Below are 24,173 nucleotides of genomic sequence, written 5' to 3' on the forward strand. Positions count from 1 at the left end.
AATTTTATTCGCTTAATCGAAATCTATTTCATTTGCTTCATTTGTCACACTGCACGACTAAAGAGAAAAAAGCTAAAAGTTAAGTAAAATGTACTTTAACCCAATCATAACCAAATTGTACACCAGTATAAGATTAAAAAGGGTTTCTCTCTCTCACACACACGTTTGTTTTTGTGAACTGTTTGTCTATGATGATTGTCTATCCCCTAACCCAACCTTAACCCTAAACCTACCCCGTTTGCATCGTTACACTTTCAGATAAACATCATTTACTATTTTTAATCATTTTTTTACATTGTTGGGACCGCAAACATTTCAGGTTTTACTATCCTTGGACAACAGTGTAGCAAAAACAAGTTCACACACACACACACACGTTGTGCTTCCATGTTTTATGGGGACATTCCATAGGCGTAATGGTTTTTATACTCTACAAACCATATTTTCTATCGCCCTACACCTACCCTACACCTAAACCTAGCCCTCACAGGACATGTCTTGTGCACAAAAAAACTTAATCTGCATGATTTATAAGCCTGTTTCCTCATGGGGACCTCACAAATGTCCCCACAATTTACTGGTATTACTACCCTTGTGGGGAGACACACACACACAGTACCAATCAAAGGTTTTTGTTTGTAAGTTAAAAAAAAAAAAAAAAAAAACATTTAAAAACATTTTAAGTCTCTTCTGCTCACCAAACCTTCATTTATTTGATCCAAAACAACAAAAGCAGTAATATTGTGAAATATTTTTATTATTATTTTTATTATTTAAAATAACTGTTTTCTATTTTAATATATTTTAAAATGTAATTTAGTCCTGTGATCAAAGCTAAATTTTCAGGATCATTACTCCAGTCTTCAGTGTCACATGAATCTTCAGAATTAATTCTAATATGCTGATTTGCTGTTCAAGAATCTTTTTTATTATTAATATTATCATCAATATTTAAAACAGTTGAGTACATTTTTCATGATTCTATAAACTTGGAGTCAGTATAATTGTTTTTTTTTTTTAATTAAAACTTTTATTTAGCAAGGATGCTTTAAATTGATCAATACATTTATAATGTTAGATTTCTGTTTCAGATAAATGCTGTTCTTCTGAACTTTTTATTCATCAAAGAAACCTGAAAAAATTCTACTCAGCTGTTTTCAACATAATATTAACAAATGTTTTTTGAGCAGCAAATCAGAATATTAGAATGATTTCTGAAGGATCACGTGACTAGATTAATGATGCTAAAAATTCAGCTTTGAAATCACAGGAATAAATTACTTTTTAAAATATATTCAAATAAAAAAAACACTTATTTTAAATAGAAAAAATATTTAAAAATTGTACTGTACTTTGGATCAAATAAATGCAGGCTTGGTGAGCAAACACATTCATTGCACAGTTTATAATTTATTTAAAATACAAGTAGTTTCGATCAAGAATGCAAAAACAAAAGTGTCACTAAAATTTAGCGTTTAAAAATATTTTTATTAGCTTCATTGTTGCAGTAACCCCTTCAATCATTGGCTCAGAAATCAAATGAATGTCCCCACATGGCGGCACTCTCTTATTATGAATTCGCTTTCATGCACAGGCTTGACACTTTAACACAAACAGGCTTGATATCAACTGAGTTCACAGAAATATCTGTGTAGTCAAAACAGGCTGTACGATAAGCCTTGGAAAGAAAACAGTGCAGTGTGTCTGGAAAACACTGCTGTCCTCCCGAACATTAAGAGTTTTTGGTTTGTCCTTGCATTCAAAACAGTCTGACAGACGCTTCACGAGTCCTGGAGGTGCAATGCAAACAACTGTAGAGAGTAATTCAAATGCTTTTCCATCACGTTTTCCATTGGAGAGTTAGGAATGCTAATTGTTCTGCAATGTTAATCTACCACATCTAATTGTGGACGCTGCCATTTTTAACTTAGATGTGTGAGGCTTCCGGTCTCTTCCGCTTTAGCTGTACAAAAACTCTCGATAATGTATTGAACTGTATTGTACAGTTCATATCGTAGTCATAAACACACTGATTTGCAGAGCAAAACGTTTTACTGTTGACTGCACTTTATTTTTTGTGGTTATTTATAGCAGCTAATGAACTGGAACTCTCACACATTCTGAGAAATAACTTACTTAAGCATTGCAAAATAAGGTAGCGCTCGAGTGGAAACGTTTATAATATCCCATTACATAAGAACAATAAACAATTTTTTATAAAACTCACAATAAACAATCTATCATGTTAGTTTTTAGTCACTGAAAGGGAAAGAAAGTTTGGCTGCCTTGGAAATATGTAGATGTATACCAGATCATGATTGTCAGGTCGTCATTAAGCATTACACGTCAATTAATGATCAGGTTTAATCATGCTGTAACTGTGTCAATATGATTGGGTGGCCTGGGTCTTCTTCTCTGGCTTGTTTTCATATTTACATCGTAGATACCTAGCGAAGGCTTGTCGATACGTCTCGTTGAAAAGGGTGTAGATCAGAGGATTCACTCCAGACGAGACATATCCCACCCAGACGAAAAAGTGAATGAGGTTATAGAGATGCTCGCTGCTGTTTTCCTGACAGATGGCGATCAGCACATTGGTGATGAAGAACGGACACCACATGATCAGGAAGAGAAAGAAGACGATCCCCAAGACTTTGGAAGCTCGTCGCTCATTTTTCAAGGCTTGCATCATGCCTCGTCTTCCTTGGCGTTGTGAACCTTTTTTGGATGGAAACGTGAACTTGTTGGTGAAGGACGTACTCTTAAGCAGACTTGAATCACTTATCCTATGAGAAGAATGTTGACTATTGCTCTCTTGCGGGAAGGAAGCGCTGTGCTTCTGGAGATCACGGAGAGTGAGGTAATAACAGACGACCATGATGATCAAAGGAACGAAGAAGGCCACGGTTGAGCCGACAAGGACGAATCGAGGCTCATTCATGGTACAGGTGCCGTTTACAAACACTTTCTGCTTGTCCTGGAAACCTATTACTGGAATGGGGAGTGACAACACTGGAAGAAAAAAGCAAGAAGAATGAAGAATCAGTTCAGAAAGGATGTTTTAGTCAAATTTAGTAAAACTGACAGTGATGGACCCTTACGAAAAAGTTTATTTAAGGGTACTATTAGTATTCTTCTTTAAAACTAAAAATAGGAAAGTATACTTTCAACCTACTTTTCAAGTACTTCTCAGAAATGTGCTTTATGTACTTCTCAGAGATATACTTAAAATGACATTTAAGTATACTTGACTTATACTTAGGAACAGTGTTGGAGGTAACGCATTACAAGTAACGCAAGTTACGTAATATTACTTTTTCCAAATAACTAGAAAGTAACGCATTACTTTTTAATTGACAAGAAAATATCTGAGTTACTTTTTTCAAATAAGTAACCTCAGTTACTTTCCCCCATTTATTGATTAAAGGTTTTCCTGTCCCCATGTTGAGAGTAAGATGTCAGGAGTAAGATGATCACTCATCAGGAGTAAGATGTTAGTTCTAGACTAAATGTGAACATGCATTAATTCATCTCACTCACAAAAAACAGTTTCAGTATTCCTCAAAATGAATAAAAACACTGAAATTCAACTCAGAATATGACGCAAACCTGCAATAATTAAATATGTTAAATAATACAAATATCCTTTATGCATTTAATACCAATTTATTAACCAATGTCTTTGCTGCCAACCTTTGATGATGCAGTTCAACCATACTAATAAGCAAAAATTACTCAAGATAATCTATTTGTTTTCCTTTTTTTATTGCTGAAGAGTTTATATTTTTCTTCTGCTGTCTACTGTACAGACGTGAATTTACTTTTCTCAAAGCCTGAGGCTTTTGGTGTGAAAAGGCTTTTACATTTGCCAAAAATAGAACTTTTTATATTAAAAACAAACAATCAAGCCCTGCCCAGATTTAAAAAGTAACGCAAAAGTAAAGTAACGCATTACTTTCCATAAAAAGTAACTAAGTAACGAAATTACTTTTTTAGGGAGTAACTCAATATTGTAATGCATTACTTTTAAAAGTAACTTTTCCCAACACTGCTTAGGAAAAAGTCTAAATATATTTAAGCTATACTATACTAAGCTTATAGAATCCATGTTTTCATTGTTATACGGTAGGGGGCACTATTACATGTCTTCTGTACAGAATTTCCAAAACGCAAGCCAAGAAGAAACCGAAACAACAGACGCTTCCTCACGTAATCTAACACCATCATCAGACAGAAAAAAAAAAAAAAAAAAAAAATCATCAAAACTGTGTAATGTTGTCGAATAAAATGTTGAACCATGAAGAGGTAATATTGACTGTCAAGCTTTGGGGTGTTGATCGATTCCATATATGTTTTGATTATCATTATGAATCCAGTTCAGTCTTTTTTCAGCGTTTTGACAAAATAATGTTTCTTTCTTACTTTCTTTTTTTTTAATTTACGAAACTCACCCACATTCAAGTGTTTATAAAAAAGAATGCACGAAGCTAGAATAAAATGTCTTTATTTACAAGCAGATACCCTGTTTTTCTTTTGATGTTTTGTATGTTCAGATATTCATATAACAAAATACATACAAAAATAATACCTAAATAGGGACATAGTAGTATACTTAAAGTATGATGAGGTAAAGTTCACTTAAAGAAAACGTACGACTATACTTGCAGTATGAAACTACTAAACTACTAGTTTACTGAGACTATACTTCAAATTGTACTAAAAATGTTACAAGTCTTTACTTAGTAAACTATCAGTAAGTTCACTTTTAGTATAGTTTCAGTACAAACCAAAAACTTAGATGTAAACTTGTATACTCAATGTTTACTACTGTTAAGTATACTTTTATATACTAGAAAGTGGGCCAATTTAGTCCCAAGGAGTACTGAAATAGTACACTTACAAGTATACTACTAGTACACTGATATTTGTATACTTGAAAATATACTTGAACTTTACTTAAGTATACTTAATAAAATAGTATACTTAAATAAATATACTACTTTTTGATAAGGGTAAAGCAAAAGCTCTAACTTACCTACAAAATAAGAGACGGTTGTCATAGGGTTAGTGGGTGTTAAGCACAGAAATGTCAAGGTTTATGCATCAGAAATGCTAAATAGGTAATAGAGTTGGAATGCTGACTGTGACGGAGCCAGAAGGAGCTCGGGCCTGATGCAGCAGTAATCGCTTCTCCTGTCAGTTCCTGTTAGTGTGGTGTACTCTCTAGGTAAAGACATCAAGCAGAGTCCATGACGCCCCCGGGAAGCACACAGAAACAGGGTCAGGCCGCTTGCCTGACTGCTCACATTATTGCTCATCATACTGAATGAGGAGAGGAGCAGCTGCAACAGCCTGCAACCTAATCTGGTAATGTTTTTCACATTTAGAAGCTGCTGATGTTTTCACCTAAGTGTAGAATAGGGGGCGACAGACTGTGCCAAGATGTGAGTGATCATTAATACCAGGTCCTGCAGGGTCACAAGCGCTGGGGAAAGTTACTTTTAAAAGCAATGCATTACAATATTGTGTTATTCTACAAAAAAGTTGATTAAAAAAACTAATTGCGTTACTAATGCTTTATGTCACTTCTGCATTACTTTTTGTCACCTAAGCTGGGCTCACTTATTTTTTAATAACAAAAGTTATATTTTTGGCAACGCTTTCAAACCAAAAGTGAAATGAATATGCCTCAGCCTGAAGGAAGTGCCTCCTCCACTGCAACTTGTATTACTTATTTGAAAATGTAACTGAGGTTTTCTTGTAAATTTAAAAGTAGTGGATTACTTAGAAACTTCACACATAATTACAAATATATGGCAAATAACACATTGAATTAAATGTGAAATTTTGAAGTTGAAGGACTGAGGTAGTATTTTATTTTGTAAAACAGTCCAATAATTTTGTTTTATTTACAATGTCTTTTTTTATTTCATGTGTAAAACACCTTTAATGCAGCATGGGAATTCAGTTGCATTTTGTTACAGAATAAATGAAAGGTTTGCATCTCTGTTATCTGTTTCAACTTATAAACTCATAAAAGTGCAGCACAAATTGTAGTAATTAAACTTCACTCTTTGGCAAATGGAACAAGCAGTATTTCTGTATTTCTCACTTGTAAGTCACTTTGGATAATGGATAAATTGGAAATTAATGAGTTTCTTTCTTCTGTTGAACACAAAAGAGGATATTTTGAAGAATGCTGATAACCAAACATTTAACAGTAGCCATTTTTATTATTATTATTTATTTATTTATTTATTTTGCCATAGTTTGGACATCAATGGCTACCATCAAATGTTTGCTTACCCAGATTCTTAAAACATTTGAAATATAATAAATATTTATATAAATATTTAAATATTAAAAAAAAGTCTGAAACAAGTGGAAGTTAAGTAAATGATGACAGAATTTTCATTTTTTGAGTGAACTATCCCTTAATGTCAAAGAATCAGTAGATGGAGATTTATAAACTGAGACAATTTAGGCATAAAATTAAAAGCTAAATTTTATGACAAAAAGGTCTGGCTGTCTTTTGTCAACCATTGTTTAACATCCAAGGAACCTCTTAAGTCAAGTTTGCGGGGTTTTTTGGTGGGGTTGCAAAGGGGCAGAACATTCCTGGAAAGTATTCCTGGAAGTATCCTGGAAAACACTTGGATTCTGTGATTAAAAGTGAAGTGTGTAATATTTGAATGTTAGCATGTAGCTAGCATGTTTCTAATGTGCTAAGAATGTTAGCATTTTGCTAGCATTATTAGCATGTTTCTACCATCATTACCATGTAGTTAGCATGTTGCGAGCATGATAAGCATGTTGTTAGCATGTTTATAGCATGATCAGCATGTTGTTAGCATTTTGCTAGGATGTTTTAAACATAATTAGCATGTTGCTAGCATGTTTTGTAGCTTGAATATCATGTTTTTAGCTTGATTCGCATGTTGTTAGCATGTTTCTACCACGATTAGCATGCTGTTGGCATGTCGCTAGGATGTTTTTAATATGATTAGCATGTTGCTAACATGTTTGTAGCTTGATTATCATGTTTCTAGCATGATTAACATGTAGTTAGCATGTTGCTAACATGATTACCATGTAGTTAGCATGTTGCTAGCATGATAAGCATGTTGTTAGCATGTTGCTACTCATGTTTCTAGCACGATTAGCATGTCAGCATATTTTAAGCATGATTAACATGAAGTTAGCATGTTACTAGCATGTTGTTAGCTTGATTGCCAAGTTACCAGCCTGTTGCTCACACGATTAGCAAGTTACTAACATGATTCTAACATGGTTAGCATGTTGTTAACATGATTAACAAGTTATTAGCATGTTGCTAGCATGTTTCTAGCATGATTAACAAGTTATTAGCATGTTGTCAGCATGATTAGCAAGCATGTTGCTAGCATGTTAGTATGATGAAGAAATTACTAGCATGTTGCTAGCATGTTTCTAGCATGATTACCATGTTACTAGCATGTTGCTAGCATGTTTATAATATGATTATTGAGTTACTAGCATGTTGTTAACATAATTAGCAAGTTACTGGCATGTTTTAGCATGATTAGCATGTTACTAGCATGTTTCTAGCAAGGTTATCATGTTACTAGCATGATAAGCATGTTGCTAGCATGTTGTTAGCATGATTAACATGTTACCTAGCTACTTACTAGCATGATTCTAGTTGATAGGCTTGGCTAGTGAGATAGATAGACAGATAGATAGAAATATTAGAGTGGAAGCTTAAATGAGTCTAAACGGATTTGAAATAGTACACAGACTGAGTCTCAAGGGATTCTGGGAGTTTAAAATTTGAATTATTAAACGGATAGTTCCGGCCCTTGATTCTGATTGGTTGTAAATTATTCTACATACATAGACCTTTGTTTACGTTTGTGTGTTGCTGGGCAACCACTTTGCTGCAACCACAACTGTTTCTGAGGAACTACATTGTTTGACGGAAGAATAATGTATTTATTAATATCATTACACTTTATTTGCCCTATTTTATTTTTGGGAAACCCTACTACGTATATGGAATAACTGTTTTAGAAACGCAATAAGCCCTGTGAAGCTGTAGTTTACAGCGAATTTATAGCAGCTAAGAGGCGTTGCAAAGCAGTTATAAATTCACTGTAAACCACGGCTTCTTGGGGTTTATTGCTTTATTTTGACAGCCGGAGTTTAAATAGTCTTGGCTCATTTGAACATTCTGTAAATGTAAGTCTATGGGATTTTTCCCAGTTCGTGTTCTGAAGATGAATGAAGGTCTTACAGGTTTGGAGTGAGTAATTAAAGGTGAACTATGCCTTTAAGTAGTATAAATCATCATTAACCACAACATTATCTTTGGTGCGCATTTCATGCATTCTCACCTACAGAAACAGTCCAGACAGAGACAATTTTGATCATGGTCTTTTGAAGTGAGTTGCCGCGGCTGTATTTGATTGGATTACGGATGCCGATATAGCGGTCCAGAGAGATGGCGCACAGGTGCATGATGGAGGCTGTGGAGAAGAGCACATCAAGAAAGATCCACATGGGACACAGCAGTTCAGGGAGAGGCCAGGTGTGATCTGGAAAAAAGCAACAAGAGGACACGTTTCAGAGACACAGGCACGAACTGATATGAGTAGAGTTGCGTGTCTAGTCCTGTTAACAAACAGTGCTGTTATAAACACTTTAGTTTATAACATATCACTGAACTGTGGAGTTGTTTAAACACAGCTCATAAAGACAACAGTTTTGTATTACAAGCTAAAATGTCATGTTTAAAAATGCAAATGATGCATTATCAGATTTGCATACATTTTGCAGAACAGAAATCTGAACCTTGGATAAAGCCAGGTTCATTTTATTGACATATTACCCTGTTTGGTAACACTTTAGATTTCACATATTAAACACATTTCACTATTAACTAGTTGTTTATTACTAGCATATTGGCTCAGAGTGGTAAAAAGCATTTTTCAGAAAATGAACTTACTGTAAAGAATACTAATTAGCGAGGCTGGCATAACTAGGAATCCCACCAGCATGTCTGCCACGGCCAGCGAGCACAGGAAGTAGTTGGTGGCATTGTGCAGTTTGCTCTCAATGGACACGGCCATAATTACCAGTATATTCCCCGCCACAGTAAAAAATATAATCGCCAGAATGAACAGCGCTGGCCAGTTCTCCGGGGTAGGTTGCGTGTCCTCTAACTCTGAGATGTTGGATTTGAAATAGCTGTGGTCCAAAGAGACATTCCAGGGAAGCGTAACATTCAGTAAGGCCATTGTGGTCAATGAAACTGCAGTCTGATAGGGCTCTCAGCAACAGTATGTGTTGATTCTGTATAATCAGCCTCAGGTGTCAACTGACTACAGGCCGTCTTTGTCAGAACTGCTTACGCTGTGGTTAAGCGTCCTACACCTAAAAGAGACGGAAATACTGGTTAGACAGACGGATGGATAGATCTTATACACATCCTATTCTTTTGAAATGATTAATGCCAAATATTGACACATGTAAATGTATGCTTAAACTCAGAATGAAATGTCTTATCTCATTTCTTGTGGAAGAGATCAGACTGTAACTCTTTAAATGTTGTGAGTTGAATAACTCAGCTCTAGCTTCTGTACTGTATTTGATAGCAAATATTCTGATTATATGATCTAGAAGATAGCTTCATACCTGTGCAATTCATCAGATATAGCAAATGCAAACTATATAAACTCAGGAGAAGTGCTGCTTGCATAGCAGTCAGACTTGTGAACAACTAATGGATGATGACTTGCACAAATCACAGATCTGTGTAGATTGCTTACAAATTGTAGTACGTTACTGATTCCAAATTAGGGGAGAGTGGGGCACAACCTAACCCTTTTGAATTTCTCAGTTTGTCTAAATCCACATGTGGTAAAATATTTTGTCAATAAAATAAAATGATTAACTTTTTCAAATAAAATAATGGCGTTTTTTAAAAAATAAAAAAAAACATCTAATTGTTGAGGTTCACAATGAACACGTCACAACCATGCGTGGGACGGCCTTGATCGCAAAACACAGCTATTCGATATAGTTTAAACAATGTGCGCAAACAGATGAAACACATTCAGACATTCAAAAAAACACCCCCCCCAAACACAGCTCTCATAGAACACAAGACACATAAACCAGCCAAAATGCTTTACATTTCTTAAAATAATAATTTCTCAATATTAAACATCTTTATTCACCTGTTTCTTGTGGTTTCTTTTTAAAATCCATAAAAGTAAATAGTGAAAATTACATGGGGTAATAGCATTGTAACGCAGCATTACAATAGCAGATTTGTCTGATTTTAAATGAATACTTAAAACTGAGAAGAAAAATTGACCTCAGCCAGAAATTTACTTTTACTATGGCAAAATATATATTCAGCGATATCATCAAAAGGCTTTTGAATTTTGGCACACTTTTTTCTCTGTATAGTGTTGCTATGGCAACTAGTAAATACCATAAATTTGGTTGTAATCCAAAAATGTAATCCACTACATCACACATTTTAAATAATATAATCAGACTACTTTTTGATTACTTTTAGATTACTTTTGACCTAACTTGTTTATCACATTGATTTAAACAGGATAATCTTGTACCATATTTGATACAAGATTGTGCTCACCAGGTTTTGTGAAGTTGGGTATATTTGCGTATATTTGGACCGGCTCCTTTACTAAACAATCGTGTTATAGCACAAAATTACTCTAGTTACATTTTCTCGTATTTCTCACATTTTCTCTTTGCCCCAGCAGAAACGGTCTAGCAATGCCCCTGGTTTTGGCTTTTTTTTTTTGATAATCATTGATATTCACTCTCTGGAGAATTTTCCTGCACTAGTTCAGTTCCAATAGGGTGAAAAAACGTAGGACTAGTTCCCAAAAGTAGAAAAAAAAAAAAAAAAAAATCAAAATACCTCAAAATTTCAAAAATACAAATCCAAAATACTTAAGCCTGTGACAAACGGTTTAGGTTATGACCGATTTTGTACTTTTGTTCACTGTAGCGCCCTCGTCAGGCCAATTGGGGCGAGCCTGGTGACGTAGATGGTGTGAGTACTACCATCCCTGCAAGTTTCAAGTCTCTACGGCTTACGGTTTGGTCTGCACGATCAGTTTTATGTTTTAACACTTACTAATAAAAATATATAAATATATATATTATTTGTTTACCGGCATGTCATGTGACCATTAACCAACGTCAAAGAACTGTGAACATGCAATGTTAAAGCACTTCATAAACAAGAAATGATTTTTGTAAATCCAGTGGTCAAATGGTGTGTAGCCACCTGACTAATGAATAGTTTTTGTGTGAATGTCTACAAAACTGGAGTGTATATAAGTGGTATAGGCTACTTTAGAAAGTAACTTTTAAAAGAGAAATTAGGGAGAATCAATAATGCTATTGTGTGAATAATATGTTTGTCAACAATAAGAAAGTAACTGTAATCTGATTACAAGTATTTTAAAATGTATTTTAATCTAATTACAAGTACACAATTTTTGTAATCTGATTAAGTAACATGTAACCAGTTACTATCCAGCTCTGGTTCTGAAGCAAAACCATTTAGTATTTAGTTACAAATTACAAATACTTACACATAAAATGTATTTAATTAAAATACTGTAATTTGAATATACAAAAATACAAACAATATTTACAAGCAATCAAGTGCAAGAGACAGTGCCATTACTTTTAAATACACATATATGTTATGTGGACAATTTCTTGATTCTGTCATCCTGGTATCGTGGACTCGCTCTATTGTTTCATACAAATGCAGCTGCTGCTATTTTTTTTTTTTTTTGTACACTGTAATGGATTATAAGATAACTAACAAACTAGTACTACTACTTAATTATTGTGAAATATTGTGTAAGAAAACTGGTATGACTGCACTGTATCCCTAAAATGTCTAGTTTGAACTTGCCGTTTGCTAGCAACTGATTATTTTCTACTTATTTTGACACGAAACATCTAAATAATCTATCAAGCAGCTGTGTAAAAAGTGGGATAATGTACATCCAGCCAGTTGTTATCACAAAATAAAGATGTATATTATCCCTTACTTATTATAATCTTAATTCTTAAAGGATTTTGAAAGTCTTACAGTAATCAGTGTTGAGTGCTACTGTAAGGTTAACTCCGCCTGGTTTAAATGTTTCAAAATGATTAACAGTTGAAAATATTAGAAATTTAGAAAAGTAATCAAAAAGTAATTAAAAGTAATAAGTTACATTAATAAAGTAATTGAAAAGTTACACTACTTATTACATTTTAAATCAAGTAACTTGTAATCTGTAACCTATTACATTTCTAAAGTAACCTTCCCAACACTGACAGCATATTAATAAATAACATATTCTTTAATCCTGACATAAGACAATTCCAGTATACTGATCCATATTTCTTCTCATTTCTGTTTACTTGAATACCATCAGGCATTTCTGCACTTTATTTTTTCACTTTATCGTTTCTTCATAAGGATGTCAAAAATTAAGCAGTCCTGCGAAGCTGTATTGTCATACCACCTAATCCTACTCAAGAGAATGGCTCAAGCTATTTCACTGTCAACAGTAAACATTAACTTCTGAAAATGTTGATATTTAGCTGTTAAAATGTTCTTTGTAGAATTCAGAAACCCTAGTTATTAGTGACACAGGTGGCCGCTAAGTGAGCTGTGGTCGGTTTTTCTATAGAAACAAGTAGCTAACTTTTGTCACTTGTCAGCTACACTCTTAAAAATAAAGGTGCTTCACGATGCCATAGAAGAACCTTTTTGTCTAAATGGTTCCATAAAGAACCTGAAGAACCTTCCTGTTTCACAGAAGATTCTTTGTGGCGAAAGAAGGTTCTTCAGATTATAAAAAGGTAAGAAAGAGATGGTTCTTTAAAAAACCTTGGACTGAATGGTTCTTTGTGGAGCCCAAAATGTTTTTTCTATGGCATCACTGTGAAGAACCCGTTAAGACACCTTTATTTTTAAGAGTGTAGCAAGTAAAGTTCTAGAGCAGCTTTTTCGTCTGTCTTGTTTTTTTCTAGTTGGAAGATGGAACCATCGACGAATTAAAGGTTTATTTCACCCAAAAATGGAAATTGGAAGCACAAATGGAGATCTTTTTAATGAAATCCAAAGGGCTTTCCCTCCATAGGCAGCAATGCAACTTATACATTCAAAGCCCAGAACAGTAGGAAAAACATTGTTAAAGTACTCCATGTGACTTCAGTGGTTTAACCTCAATTTTATTAAGCGATGCGAGTGCTTTGCATGCACAATAAAAAATAAATTACAACTTTATTTATGAAAATACTGATCTGCATTATGCAATCATGAGAGCATTAAAACACAGTTGTGTTGTGTTAATGCCATGGAAGACTTGCGTCAACACAACGCACACCATTGAGTGTTCACTCAGAGTACCACAACGCGTGTTTGGATAATATTTTCAGAAATAAAGTGGTAAAAAAAACACTCATATCACCTTATAATTAATAACTTTAGTTCACTTAACACTTTAGATTCCTTAATGATACACTTAATGACATGGATTACTTAATGACCATTCTGGACCTTGAATGTTTAAGTTGCATAGCTGACTGTAGAGGGACAGAAAGCTGTCAGATTTCATCAAAAATATCTTAATTAATGTTTCAAAGATGAACAAAGGTTTTAGAGGAGTGGAATGACCCGAGAGTAAGAAATTAATAACAGATTTTTTATTTAGTTTTTTTTTTTTTTTTTTTGCGGGGGTGAATTAACCCGGAGTCATATGATTCACTTGCATCTAGCCAAAAACTATGATAGGCTATAGTTGGCAGTACTATTAACCCAGGTGAAGAAAGAACTTTATTGCAAGGTATGTTTACTCACACAAGGAATTTGTTACTGTGACACAGGTTTCCACAACACAAACAGAATGACACTGACAAGACAAGATAAAGTCTTGATGAAATAAAAGATAAGATAAAATAAAGTAAATAGGACATAATAATATAAATTTTTTTTTTGAAAGAACACCATGTACAAATTAAACAATATATGCTATTTGTGTGTACAGGTGTGTTATGTACAAATGCAACGAAATGTAAATAAGAAGCATGGTGTGTTAAATAAATCCATGTATAAATAGTGTTTTGTTTTTTTGTGAAGGAAGATATATTTTATGAGAATAAAATGAACTACTGATTATGTATTTTGAGTATTCTGAGAATTTCAAATACAAAATACTGTATGTTTGTTTTTCAGCAAAATACAAATTACAAAATACATATTTGGTAATTAAATATGTATTTTAAATACATTTAATTAAAATACTGCCCATCTCTGATTATTTTTAGCGGTTCAAGTGCATAGTGCTGCCGTCTACAATGTCATCACGGCTTGCTGCAATTGGCCTGAGGGGGGTGCTACAGTGATCAAAAGTACAAAATCGCTCATAACTCCTAAACCGTTTGCCACAGGCTCAAGTGAAAATTAGGGTGCGCGGTATTGGTCCAAAGTGCCTCAAGTGCCTATAAGGACATTTGCATATCTCAAAAAACATGGCCACCACAGGCCGATGAACTTTGAGCACCTTTTAGAAGTTGGAACAAAACTCGGTGGGCCTGTTTGACTCAAATATACTCAGAAGCCTATAAATAATAATAATAATAATAATAATAATAATAATGATAATAATTTATTTGTATAGCACTTTTCATACATAGAATGCAACTCAAAGTGCTTCACAGGCAAAAAAACAAAACAAAAAAAACATCAGCATGGTACAAATGATTCAACAAATATAAACAAAACATAATAGAATATAAAAGAAAATTATAAAAATTAAAAACAACAAAGAAGAAAAAAAAAAGATAAATAAAAAATACACACACCTCACACACTATTACGCACATAGGCAACTTTAAAAAGGTATGTTTTAACACGTTTTTTAAAAATATGAATACTAGTGGACTCTCTTACTTCGTTTGGAAGACAATTCCAAATTTTTGGAGCATAGTGACTAAAAGAAGTACCACCAGATCGCTTAAGATTTACTGTGTAATATGCTAAAAATCCAGCACTAGAAGATCGTAACATTCGTTTAGGATTATATCTTAACAGACAATCAGAGATATAAGAAGGTGCAAGATTATGCAATGCTTTATAAACTAAAATAAGAATCTTAAAATCAATCCTTTGGTGCACTGGTAACCAATGTAATTCCATTAAAACCTTAACTATAGAACCCTTAGGTAAACCAGCATACACAGCATTGCAATAATCTAGTCGAGAGAATATAAATGCATGAATTAGTTTCTTAGCATCACCGAGAGATAAAAACGGACGAATCTTGGCAATGTTTCTTAGATGATAGAAACATGTTTTTGTAACTTGGTTAATATGAGACTTAAAACTCAGATCACAGTCCAAAATGACACCCAGATTCTTTACCTCTTTCTTACATTGTATAGCTAAGAAACTCAATTCAGCTTCAATCCTCTCCCGCTCAGGTTTTTTACCCACAATAAGAATTTCAGTTTTATCTTTGTTTAGTTTTAAAAAATTTTCATTCATCCATTTTACAATGCTGGACAGACAGTTGGACAAATTTTTTATCACAGCAGTATCTTTCGGCTCAACTGATATATATAATTGTATGTCATCAGCATGAAGATGGTAATTCAAATCAAATTATTTCTGAATTATGTTCCCAAGAGGAAGCATGTATATTAAAAACAAAACTGGCCCAAGGATGGAACCTTGTGGAACACCAATAACCAATTTAAAACGTTACCAGAGAGACCTATAAGTTTTTCTAATCTATTTATCAAAATACAGTGATCGACCGTATCAAATGCTGCGCTTAGATCCAGAAGGATTAAAACTGAGGCATTACCTTTGTCTGTATTTAATCTCAGATCATTTACTACTTTTAATACTGCTGTCTCGGTATTATGACCTTGTCTGAAACCTGACTGATATTTCTCCCAAATACTATATTCATCTAAAAACTGATTAAGGTGTTGCAGTACAACTTTTTCTAAAATCTTACTTAAAAATGAGATATTAGAAATTGGCCTGTAGTTATTAAGAAGAGAACAATCCAGGTTCGTTTTTTTTAAAAGTGGCTTCACTACAGTGTTTTTGAAAGCATTAGGAAAAATGCCCGTCTCCAGTGAATTTCTAGCAGATTTAAAGTTCAACATGTTTCATAAAATATATATTTTATATAACATAGTGTTCATAAATTGTTTTATTGTTCAAAAAAAATATTGTTCATGGGGGTCACTTTTTAAACTTTTTCTACTTCAACAATAATCTGCCATGAGTCTTCTTTAAAATGAGATCAAAGTCTGTGCTCCGTAGCTTCAGTTTTTTTGTTTTTTAACATGGATATTTTTGTCCACTAAGGACCTATGTGTAACTTTTTTATAACTGACGCAGAAGGGTTAAAATCATTGATTTAGGTGGTTACAGGCTTGCTAAATAATATGTAATGTCTGTTTTCATACGTGTGTAAGTGCCTTAAAGCGCCTGCACTGAGACGCATGCATATTGTTGTATCACACATGTTGTATCATGTTCTGTTGTATTTGAATATTGCACTTAACTTTGACAGTTATACCCACTTGTTATTTCTTGTCTTAATCCTGGCATTAACTCATCTTGAATACTGTATTCAATATGAACTTATAGACCTCAGTCAATTCATACTGAATTTTACATAAGAGGCATAAACTTGCAGTCTTTACAATGACATGACCTGTATAAAGTCTCTTAACTTTCAAAACTGCTTTATTGTCTAGTTAAAGTTTTGTGGACAGCTGATTCATCATCTGAACAACTGGCAACAGTAAAATCCTGTACTTCTGTCCATCACAGGCTTGTTTTAATCCTGTCAGAAATAAAATATGGCGCTACTAAGGTCTATGAGATTTGAAAACTGCAAGCAGGAGTAAGCTTTTTATTAAATAATAATTTATATGCCCTTTCTGAAGCAGCCGTGCATCACTGTATGAAAGAGTTATAATAACATGATCCTCTTTTATGTTTTCTGTGGAAGAAAAGAGGTCATAAGGGTGTGGAACAACATGAGGGTGAGTAAATAATGACAGCACTTTCATTTTTAGGTAAACCATTCCTGTGCGTGTGATTTTTTTTTCACACTCGGGTGATGAGGAGTGTAAACAGACGTGACTTGATTTGCATGGCTCACATTAGTTTGCGTGTTATCACCAAGAAACTGCTGCCTTGACTTGTAGTCAATTATATTTCTTAATCTTTTAATTTTTGCCCGTGGCAAAATATGACAGAGTGATTGTCAAATTCCATGCTTATAACATTAGGATGTGATATAGAAATTGATCATAGAACAGATTTAAAAGGAAAAATTCATTTGCAAAGATTTTGCGGTAACACTTTACAATAGGGTTCCATTAGTCAATGTTAGTTAATGAAAACACAGTTGTTCATTGTTAGTTCATGTAAATTTACAATGCATTAACTAGCACAACGTTTGATTTTAATAACGCATTAGTAAATGTTGAATTAACATTAACTAAGATTAATAAGTGCTGTAGAAGTATTGTTCATTGTTTATTCATATTAGCTAATACATTAACTAACATAAACTAATGGAACCTTATTGTAAAGTGTTACCGGTTTTGCAAAATATTGTAACAAGGAAAGAAATGAAAAACTACTGTAACAAAAGAAGGGGGATAAACACTTGGGTGAAACTGAATGACACAAAGCAAATACTTGTCACAATGTCACAATGCCTGTGTAAGCAAACTTTTCTAACCTGCTATAACTCTGCCAAGAATGACAGCAGGGCAAGGAACTAGTTCAGCAGTTTGTCGGTTCAGCCCACAAAGAGTAAACATTAATGCAAAGCAGCACATGTGGACTTCACTCTCAAGGAAAGCTCATTAAACAAATATTTGAAAACAAATATTTTTTGGAGTTAAACGTGTGATATTTCTGGCTAAATCAGAAGGAGGAAGAATGTTGTTCTTGGAATTGTGAGTAGGGGAGGTTTTTTGAACCTTTTGTCTACAGACATATAAATTAGAGGCTTCTTAATGGGTTAACAGAGCCATGGAAGCTTTGTTTTTGTGAAACTGCTTTTAAAAAATACACTACCAGTCAAAATTTTTAGACAGTAAGATTTTTTTACTTAATATTGTGAAATATTTTCACTATTTAAAATAACTCCTTTCTATTTAAATACATTTTAAATGTAATTTATTCCTGTGATCAAATTTTCAGCATCATTACTCCAGTCTTCAGTGTCACATGATCCTTCAGAAATCATTCAAGAAACATTTATTATTATATTATTATTATTATTAGCCATATTTAAAGGAGAAGTCCACTTCCAGAACAAAAATTTACAGATAATGTACTCACTCCCTTGTCATCCAAGATGTTCATGTCTTTCTGTCTTCGGTCGTAAAGAAATTGTGTTTTTTGAGGAAAACATTTCAGGATTTTTTCTCCATGTAATGGACTGATATGGTGCCCGTGAGTTTAAACTTCCAAAATGCAGTTTAAATGCAGCTTCAAACGATCCCAAATGCAGTTGTAAACAATCCCAGCCGAGGAAGAAGGGTCTTATCTAGCGAAACAATTGGTTATTTTCATTAAAAAAATACAACTCAAATACTTTTTAATCTCAAACTTACTCTGCTTGAACTCTGCTTGAACTCAACTTCAAAAATCATTTCAAAATCATCCTGCATCACTGCAGAAGTACTGACCCAGTCTTTGCAAAGTGAACATGCAAAGAAGATCAAACACCCTTAACAAAAAAGGAAAAACAGTGATATAGGACGGTTTTGAAGTTGAGGGAGAACATGAGATGGGAGTTTTTCAACATACACTAACTGTCATGAACCAGAACAAAACAGTCCAGGCAGAGTAAGACAAGACGAGCGTTTGGCATTAAAAAGTATATAAATAGTATTATTTTTATTAAAATAACCCATCGTTTCGCTGGATAAGACCCTTCTTCCTCGGCTGGGATAGTTTACAACCGCATTTAGGGTCGTTTGAAGACGCATTTAAACTGCATTTTGTAAGTTCAAAATCGGGGCACCATATCAGTCCATTATATGGAGAAAAATCCTGAAATCTTTCCTCAAAAAACATAATTTCTTTACGACTGAAGAAAGACAGACATGAACATCTTGGATGACAAGGCGGTGCGTACATTATCTGTAAATCTTTGTTCTGGAGGTGGACTTCTCTTTTAAAGCATCTGAGTACATTTTTTGTCAGCATTCTTTGATGAATAAAAAAATCCAAAGATTTCTGGAAAAGAAATTATAAAAATTAATACTTTTATTTAGCAAGGATCAAAAGTGATGATAAAGACATTTATAATGTTTCAGATAAATGCTGTTCTTCTGACCTTTCTATTCATCAAAGAAACATGAAAAAATTCTACTGTTTTCAACAATAATATTAAGTGTTTTTTGAGCAGCAAATCAGAATAGTAGAATGATTTCTGAAGGATCATGTGATGAGTAATGATGTTAAAAATTCAGCTTTAAAATCACAGAAATAAATTACATTTTAACATATATTCAAATAGAAAGCAGTTATTTTAAATAATAAAAATATATCAAAATTTGACAGTTTTTGCTGTACTTTGGATCAAATAAATGCAGGCTTGGTGAGCAGAAGAGACTTCTTTAAAAAGAAAAACATTAAAAATCACATTGTCTAAAAACTTTTGACTGGTAGTGTATATGGATTTTTACATTGATTACTCATAAAATGTGGTCCGATCTTTATCTAAGTCACAGTTTCAGACAAACACAATCTGACTTAACCAATAACATGCAAACAAAAAGGGTGATTCAACGGGAAATCCTGAATGAAGTGAGAAAAACCTTAGGATAAGAATAGAAGACTGGAAAACTGCGCAAACTGCAGAAGTCTGTGTTTGTGTGTCTGCTATTAGACAAGAATGATGTTTGTGTGGGGTCGACAAATAGGAAACCACTGCTGGCACAAAGAAATAAATATAATTTTTTTAAAAAGAAAGAAAATTGCTGTATGCCTCATGTTTGCCCAAAACCATATGGATGTTCAGCAATGCTTCTGGGAAAATGTTCCCTAACACCAAAACATCTTCTCAACTGTAAAGTATGCTGTATGGAGCATCATGGTTTAATGCTGCTTTGCTGCTTCAGAGTCTGGACCCTTTGCAAACAATGCATTCAAAGGTGCATCAAGATGTTCGTGATGTCAAGCATTAAACAGGATCGGTGATGCAATAAGACAATTACCCAAAGCACACAAAGAAATAAAGTTAAATGAGATGCATAGTATAAACAGGGCTGTAGCAATAAAATATTGATAGACTGGAAGTTTGTAGGGTGGGATGGTCAAAAGTCTTATAAGGAGCTGCAGGAAGTGTTTAAAGGAGGTGCTGCTGCAAAAGGAGGATCTACAGGTTATTAAATGTAAGGGTTTACTTACTTTCCTCGAATGATTACTCAGTATATGCAACAAAGATATGAAAAGTGCAACTACATTTGCATTATTAGTTATTGTGAGTTAAGATCAGACCGGATTTCTATGAGTTATCAATGCAGAAATCCACACATTTTTAAAGTGTTCACAAAGACTGTTATGTATTTTATGAATGTGGTGAGCTATGTTCACCGCTGGCTGCCAAGTTTTACGATCATACCAAACCTGTTGTGAAAATAAGGGCATGCTGAGACATCAAAGTCTGGATTCTTAAAGAAGTTAAGACATTTCACAAGATAAATTCCAAGATGTTTGTGGTAATGTTCCTAAGTACATTTCTCTAAACTTCTTAATAAGTTCTCAAAGATTTTCTTAAGAATGTCTTTTTGTCCTTCTTAAGAAGAAAATGACAGGCCTCAAGAACACGTGCTACAATACCACAAACATGCTTTGCCACTGACAAAACAATGACCGAAGAACCATTAACAACGGTAGTACTAAATAATGCTGCATTCTGTAAAATGTCTTTACAAATCAAGAATGACTGTAGAATGCATTTTGTGCACACATGGACCCACATAGACTGGTTTAGTGTTTATTGTGTGAAAAAAAAAACAACAACTGTAAATGCTTATTTTTAAAGAGCTTGTCTGGGACAGAGAGGTCTGAAAAACCCAATACCTTAAATAACCCAATGCATTTATAAAATACTGAAGACAAGGTGGAGTTTATCCTACCTTTAACCCTCTATGGTACGGTGTTGCCATATGGCAACAATTACTTTCTACTTATTTCCTTGTTATTCTGAAAAAAATACAATATAATGCAATATGTTTATTAAAAGGGCTGGCCTTAAGGTAGTCAGCGATACGCTGTTTTTAAGCCACATGACATTTGAATGTTCCTCCAAACACTTTTTTTGCACTGTTTTTGCATCATCTTTGGTTAGTAAATTACATATTTTTATTCAGAAATCAATATTATCTAACAGTTTTTCTGTAAAATGAGAAAATATCAATGTTGCCATATGGCAATGCTATACCACAGTGGAATTGAAGTAATGTATTTGCCCACTGGGATTTTTTTTTATAGATAGTAACATCAATAATTTGATTGTAATTATTTATTTATTTGAAGTGCTTATTGAAATATATGTGTATTTATGTATAAATAAGGAAATTATTTAGTCTTTGCAAAAAAATTAATTCAACAATATTTTACGGAAAGGGCAATAGGAAGAGTGCCGAGTTGCCTCTTCCATGTGATGACGATGAGGATGAGTTAGCCTTCAGTGACCTTAATAATGAGTGTGTTTGTGCATGTGTTTATGTGTTTGTTTGTGTGTGTGGCAGATTTGGATGGAAATTAAGACTGGATACATCAATTTCTAAAAGAAATGTGCATTTGAATTGAAAAGTAAATCATAATTTAATAGAAAAAGTAATTTTGGGCCATTTTCCATTGTGGTACATTGTTGCCATATGGCAACGTTTTCCTAAATTTTCATTTCTTTTATTATTTTTTTTTTATTATTTGTATAATTGAAGCTGTTTCATGTAATAAAAACTTATGTGAAAAAATATATCCTGGTTAGAACATAATGCGTACCATAGAGGGTTAAGAAGTTATTTACAGTGATTTTTTAGAGAGTCTTTTCAATGTGAATTCATTCTTAAAAAGTCTTTCTAAAAATATAGCAACATTGTTTCTAAAGAAAGAAAACAGCAGTTAAGAAGAATTTTATTCTTAAGAATGTTTCCCAGGACCATTTCAAGAATTCTTGTACAGTTCTTGTACAACTGTCATTGCCAAGGGGCAGATTCCCCATCATACGTATACGTATAACTACAAATCTGGAAAAGATGGCATTTCAAAATTTAAGTCTAAGATGTATTTCTTAGGGTCTTCATCATGGCTTTGGCATCCTGCTGTCCTGAATATAACATTCAGAAAACACATTTTAAAATTTATAGCCACTACTTTATTTGCAACTAGTTAATATGTCATACAGTTTGCAAAGTGTAATACCTACAAGTGCAATCGTGCCACTGATGTTACTTCTCCATAAAAATGTCTATATTCTAGTAATAAACCTGTTTGGGATAAATGACCTGCAAATTTTTTTTATCCTGACTTATAATCAAGTGAGAATTAACAAGCAAATACAATTCTAACTATTATAAAATTGCTATTATAGGAGAGACGGAGGCTGTCACACTTTTTACACTTTATTGTTTTGAACACCATTCCTATATAGACATCTCTAACAGAGTTTTTATAGCCACTGAACGTTTTCACTACTGTCAGCAAAACTTAAACAGTATAATGATTATAAAACACAAAAATCGATCAATTAATCAACTGTGTACAATATGTCTAGGTATGTCAAATCACAGTTTTAGCCACCAGAAGCTGTAATACGTTTCGGCAAATTAAACTAATTCATTCACACAGGTTGTAGACATGTCTGAACGCCGTTACACGACAGTATTTTAGTGCGGAAGCCAAATGACTTTCTAATTTAAAATGATTTAACCTTAATAATTGAGATCTTCAACTCAGGTGTTTCCTAATGTATAAATACTCCGGACTAGTAAATTCATGTCAAGCACACAGTATCTTACCCTCAGGCGGCCGCAGTGTGTTCATAGTTTGTCTTTCCCTCTCCCGCTGTTCCCAGTCAGGTGTCACGTTTGTGCGCTTCTCCCGCGCCTTTCATTTATCAGCGCTGGGAAAAATAGGTGTTACCGAATGAGGGCAGGACATTACATAACAAACCTGCCGTTTAAATTTCAGCCATTCTTGACGTACAATCAGACCAGTGCTAGTGTGTAGCCTATAACTATTTATTATAGGCTAATGAATAACTTTATAAGTATTTAATAATAAAGCAAAGAAGGTTGTAACTTTGTTTATCTGTAACATCTGTAACTCAGCGTTGCGCTATCAAACATTAATATAATTTTCGCACTTTTATCTATTTTTAAATCTGCAATTGTTCTAAAGTTAAAGTGTTGTTACTGAACATTTTGTAAACGCATTTTATTCACAATTTAATCTGTTCTAAAGTCAACCCCTTTTTCTAACTCCACCCTATTTCGTTTTAAGCTTTTAATTCATACAATGTAAAAGCTGGAAAACTCTGAACGTCAGTTTCAGCTACAAATGAACCCTCAAAACTTTATCACCAGGCGGCGGTATATAGCCAGAATAGTGTGTTAAAAAAAACAAAAAAACAAACAAACAAACAAACAAAAAAAATATCCCACGATAGGGTAGCTTTTTTTTTTTTTTTTTTTTTTTTTTACAGTAATGAACAATGATGCCTGCTTGGGCATGTGAGGCAATTAGGCTATGTTCAGACCGCACACCAAACTTAAATACTATTACTGACATACGTGCATACACTATAAACTTACAAAAAAGAAGTATACTTAAGGTTTTATTTAGTAAATGTAAGTAAATTTCAAGTATACTTTCCAAGTATACTTCATGTTGTATGAAGCATACACTCTTAAAAATAAAGGTTCCTTACTGGCATCTTTGGTTCCATTTTATAAAAGGTTATTTATAGTGGAAAAAAAAAAAGAAAAAAAAAAAACAACTTATTTTTAATAGTGTACTAAAATTAATGCACTAGCAGTATATTTGTTGAAATGCTTCTTAAAGTAAATTGGCCCACTCT

The 24,173-nt window shown here is 33.5% G+C and overlaps 1 protein-coding gene across 1 annotated transcript; it reads right to left on the reverse strand.

The window, feature by feature from the left end:
- Positions 1 to 1,358: 1,358 nt before the first annotated feature.
- Positions 1,359 to 23,173, reverse strand: LOC127152057 (5-hydroxytryptamine receptor 2A). The gene is made up of 4 exons (XM_051092455.1): positions 23,113 to 23,173; positions 8,984 to 9,411; positions 8,373 to 8,573; positions 1,359 to 3,012 (listed from the first exon to the last, which is right to left on the reverse strand). Exons 2-4 carry the CDS (start codon positions 9,273 to 9,275, stop codon positions 2,384 to 2,386), a joined length of 1,122 nt encoding a protein of 373 aa, XP_050948412.1. The 5' UTR covers positions 9,276 to 9,411; positions 23,113 to 23,173; the 3' UTR covers positions 1,359 to 2,383.
- Between the last annotated feature and the right edge of the window lie 1,000 nt (positions 23,174 to 24,173).

The sequence above is a fragment of the Labeo rohita genome, chromosome 21, assembly GCF_022985175.1.
Source record: "Labeo rohita strain BAU-BD-2019 chromosome 21, IGBB_LRoh.1.0, whole genome shotgun sequence".
NCBI lineage: Eukaryota > Metazoa > Chordata > Actinopteri > Cypriniformes > Cyprinidae > Labeo > Labeo rohita.

Coding starts and splice junctions, on each gene's coding strand:
- LOC127152057 (XM_051092455.1), bottom strand. CDS start 9,275: ATGGCCTTACTGAATGTTACGCTTCCCTGGAATGTCTCTTTGGACCAC. Junction 8,574..8,983: donor GCTAATTAGTATTCTTTACA/GTAAGTTCATTT, acceptor GCTTTTTTCCAG/ATCACACCTGGCCTCTCCCT. Junction 3,013..8,372: donor TGTCTGGACTGTTTCTGTAG/GTGAGAATGCAT, acceptor TTTTTCTTCCAG/TGTTGTCACTCCCCATTCCA.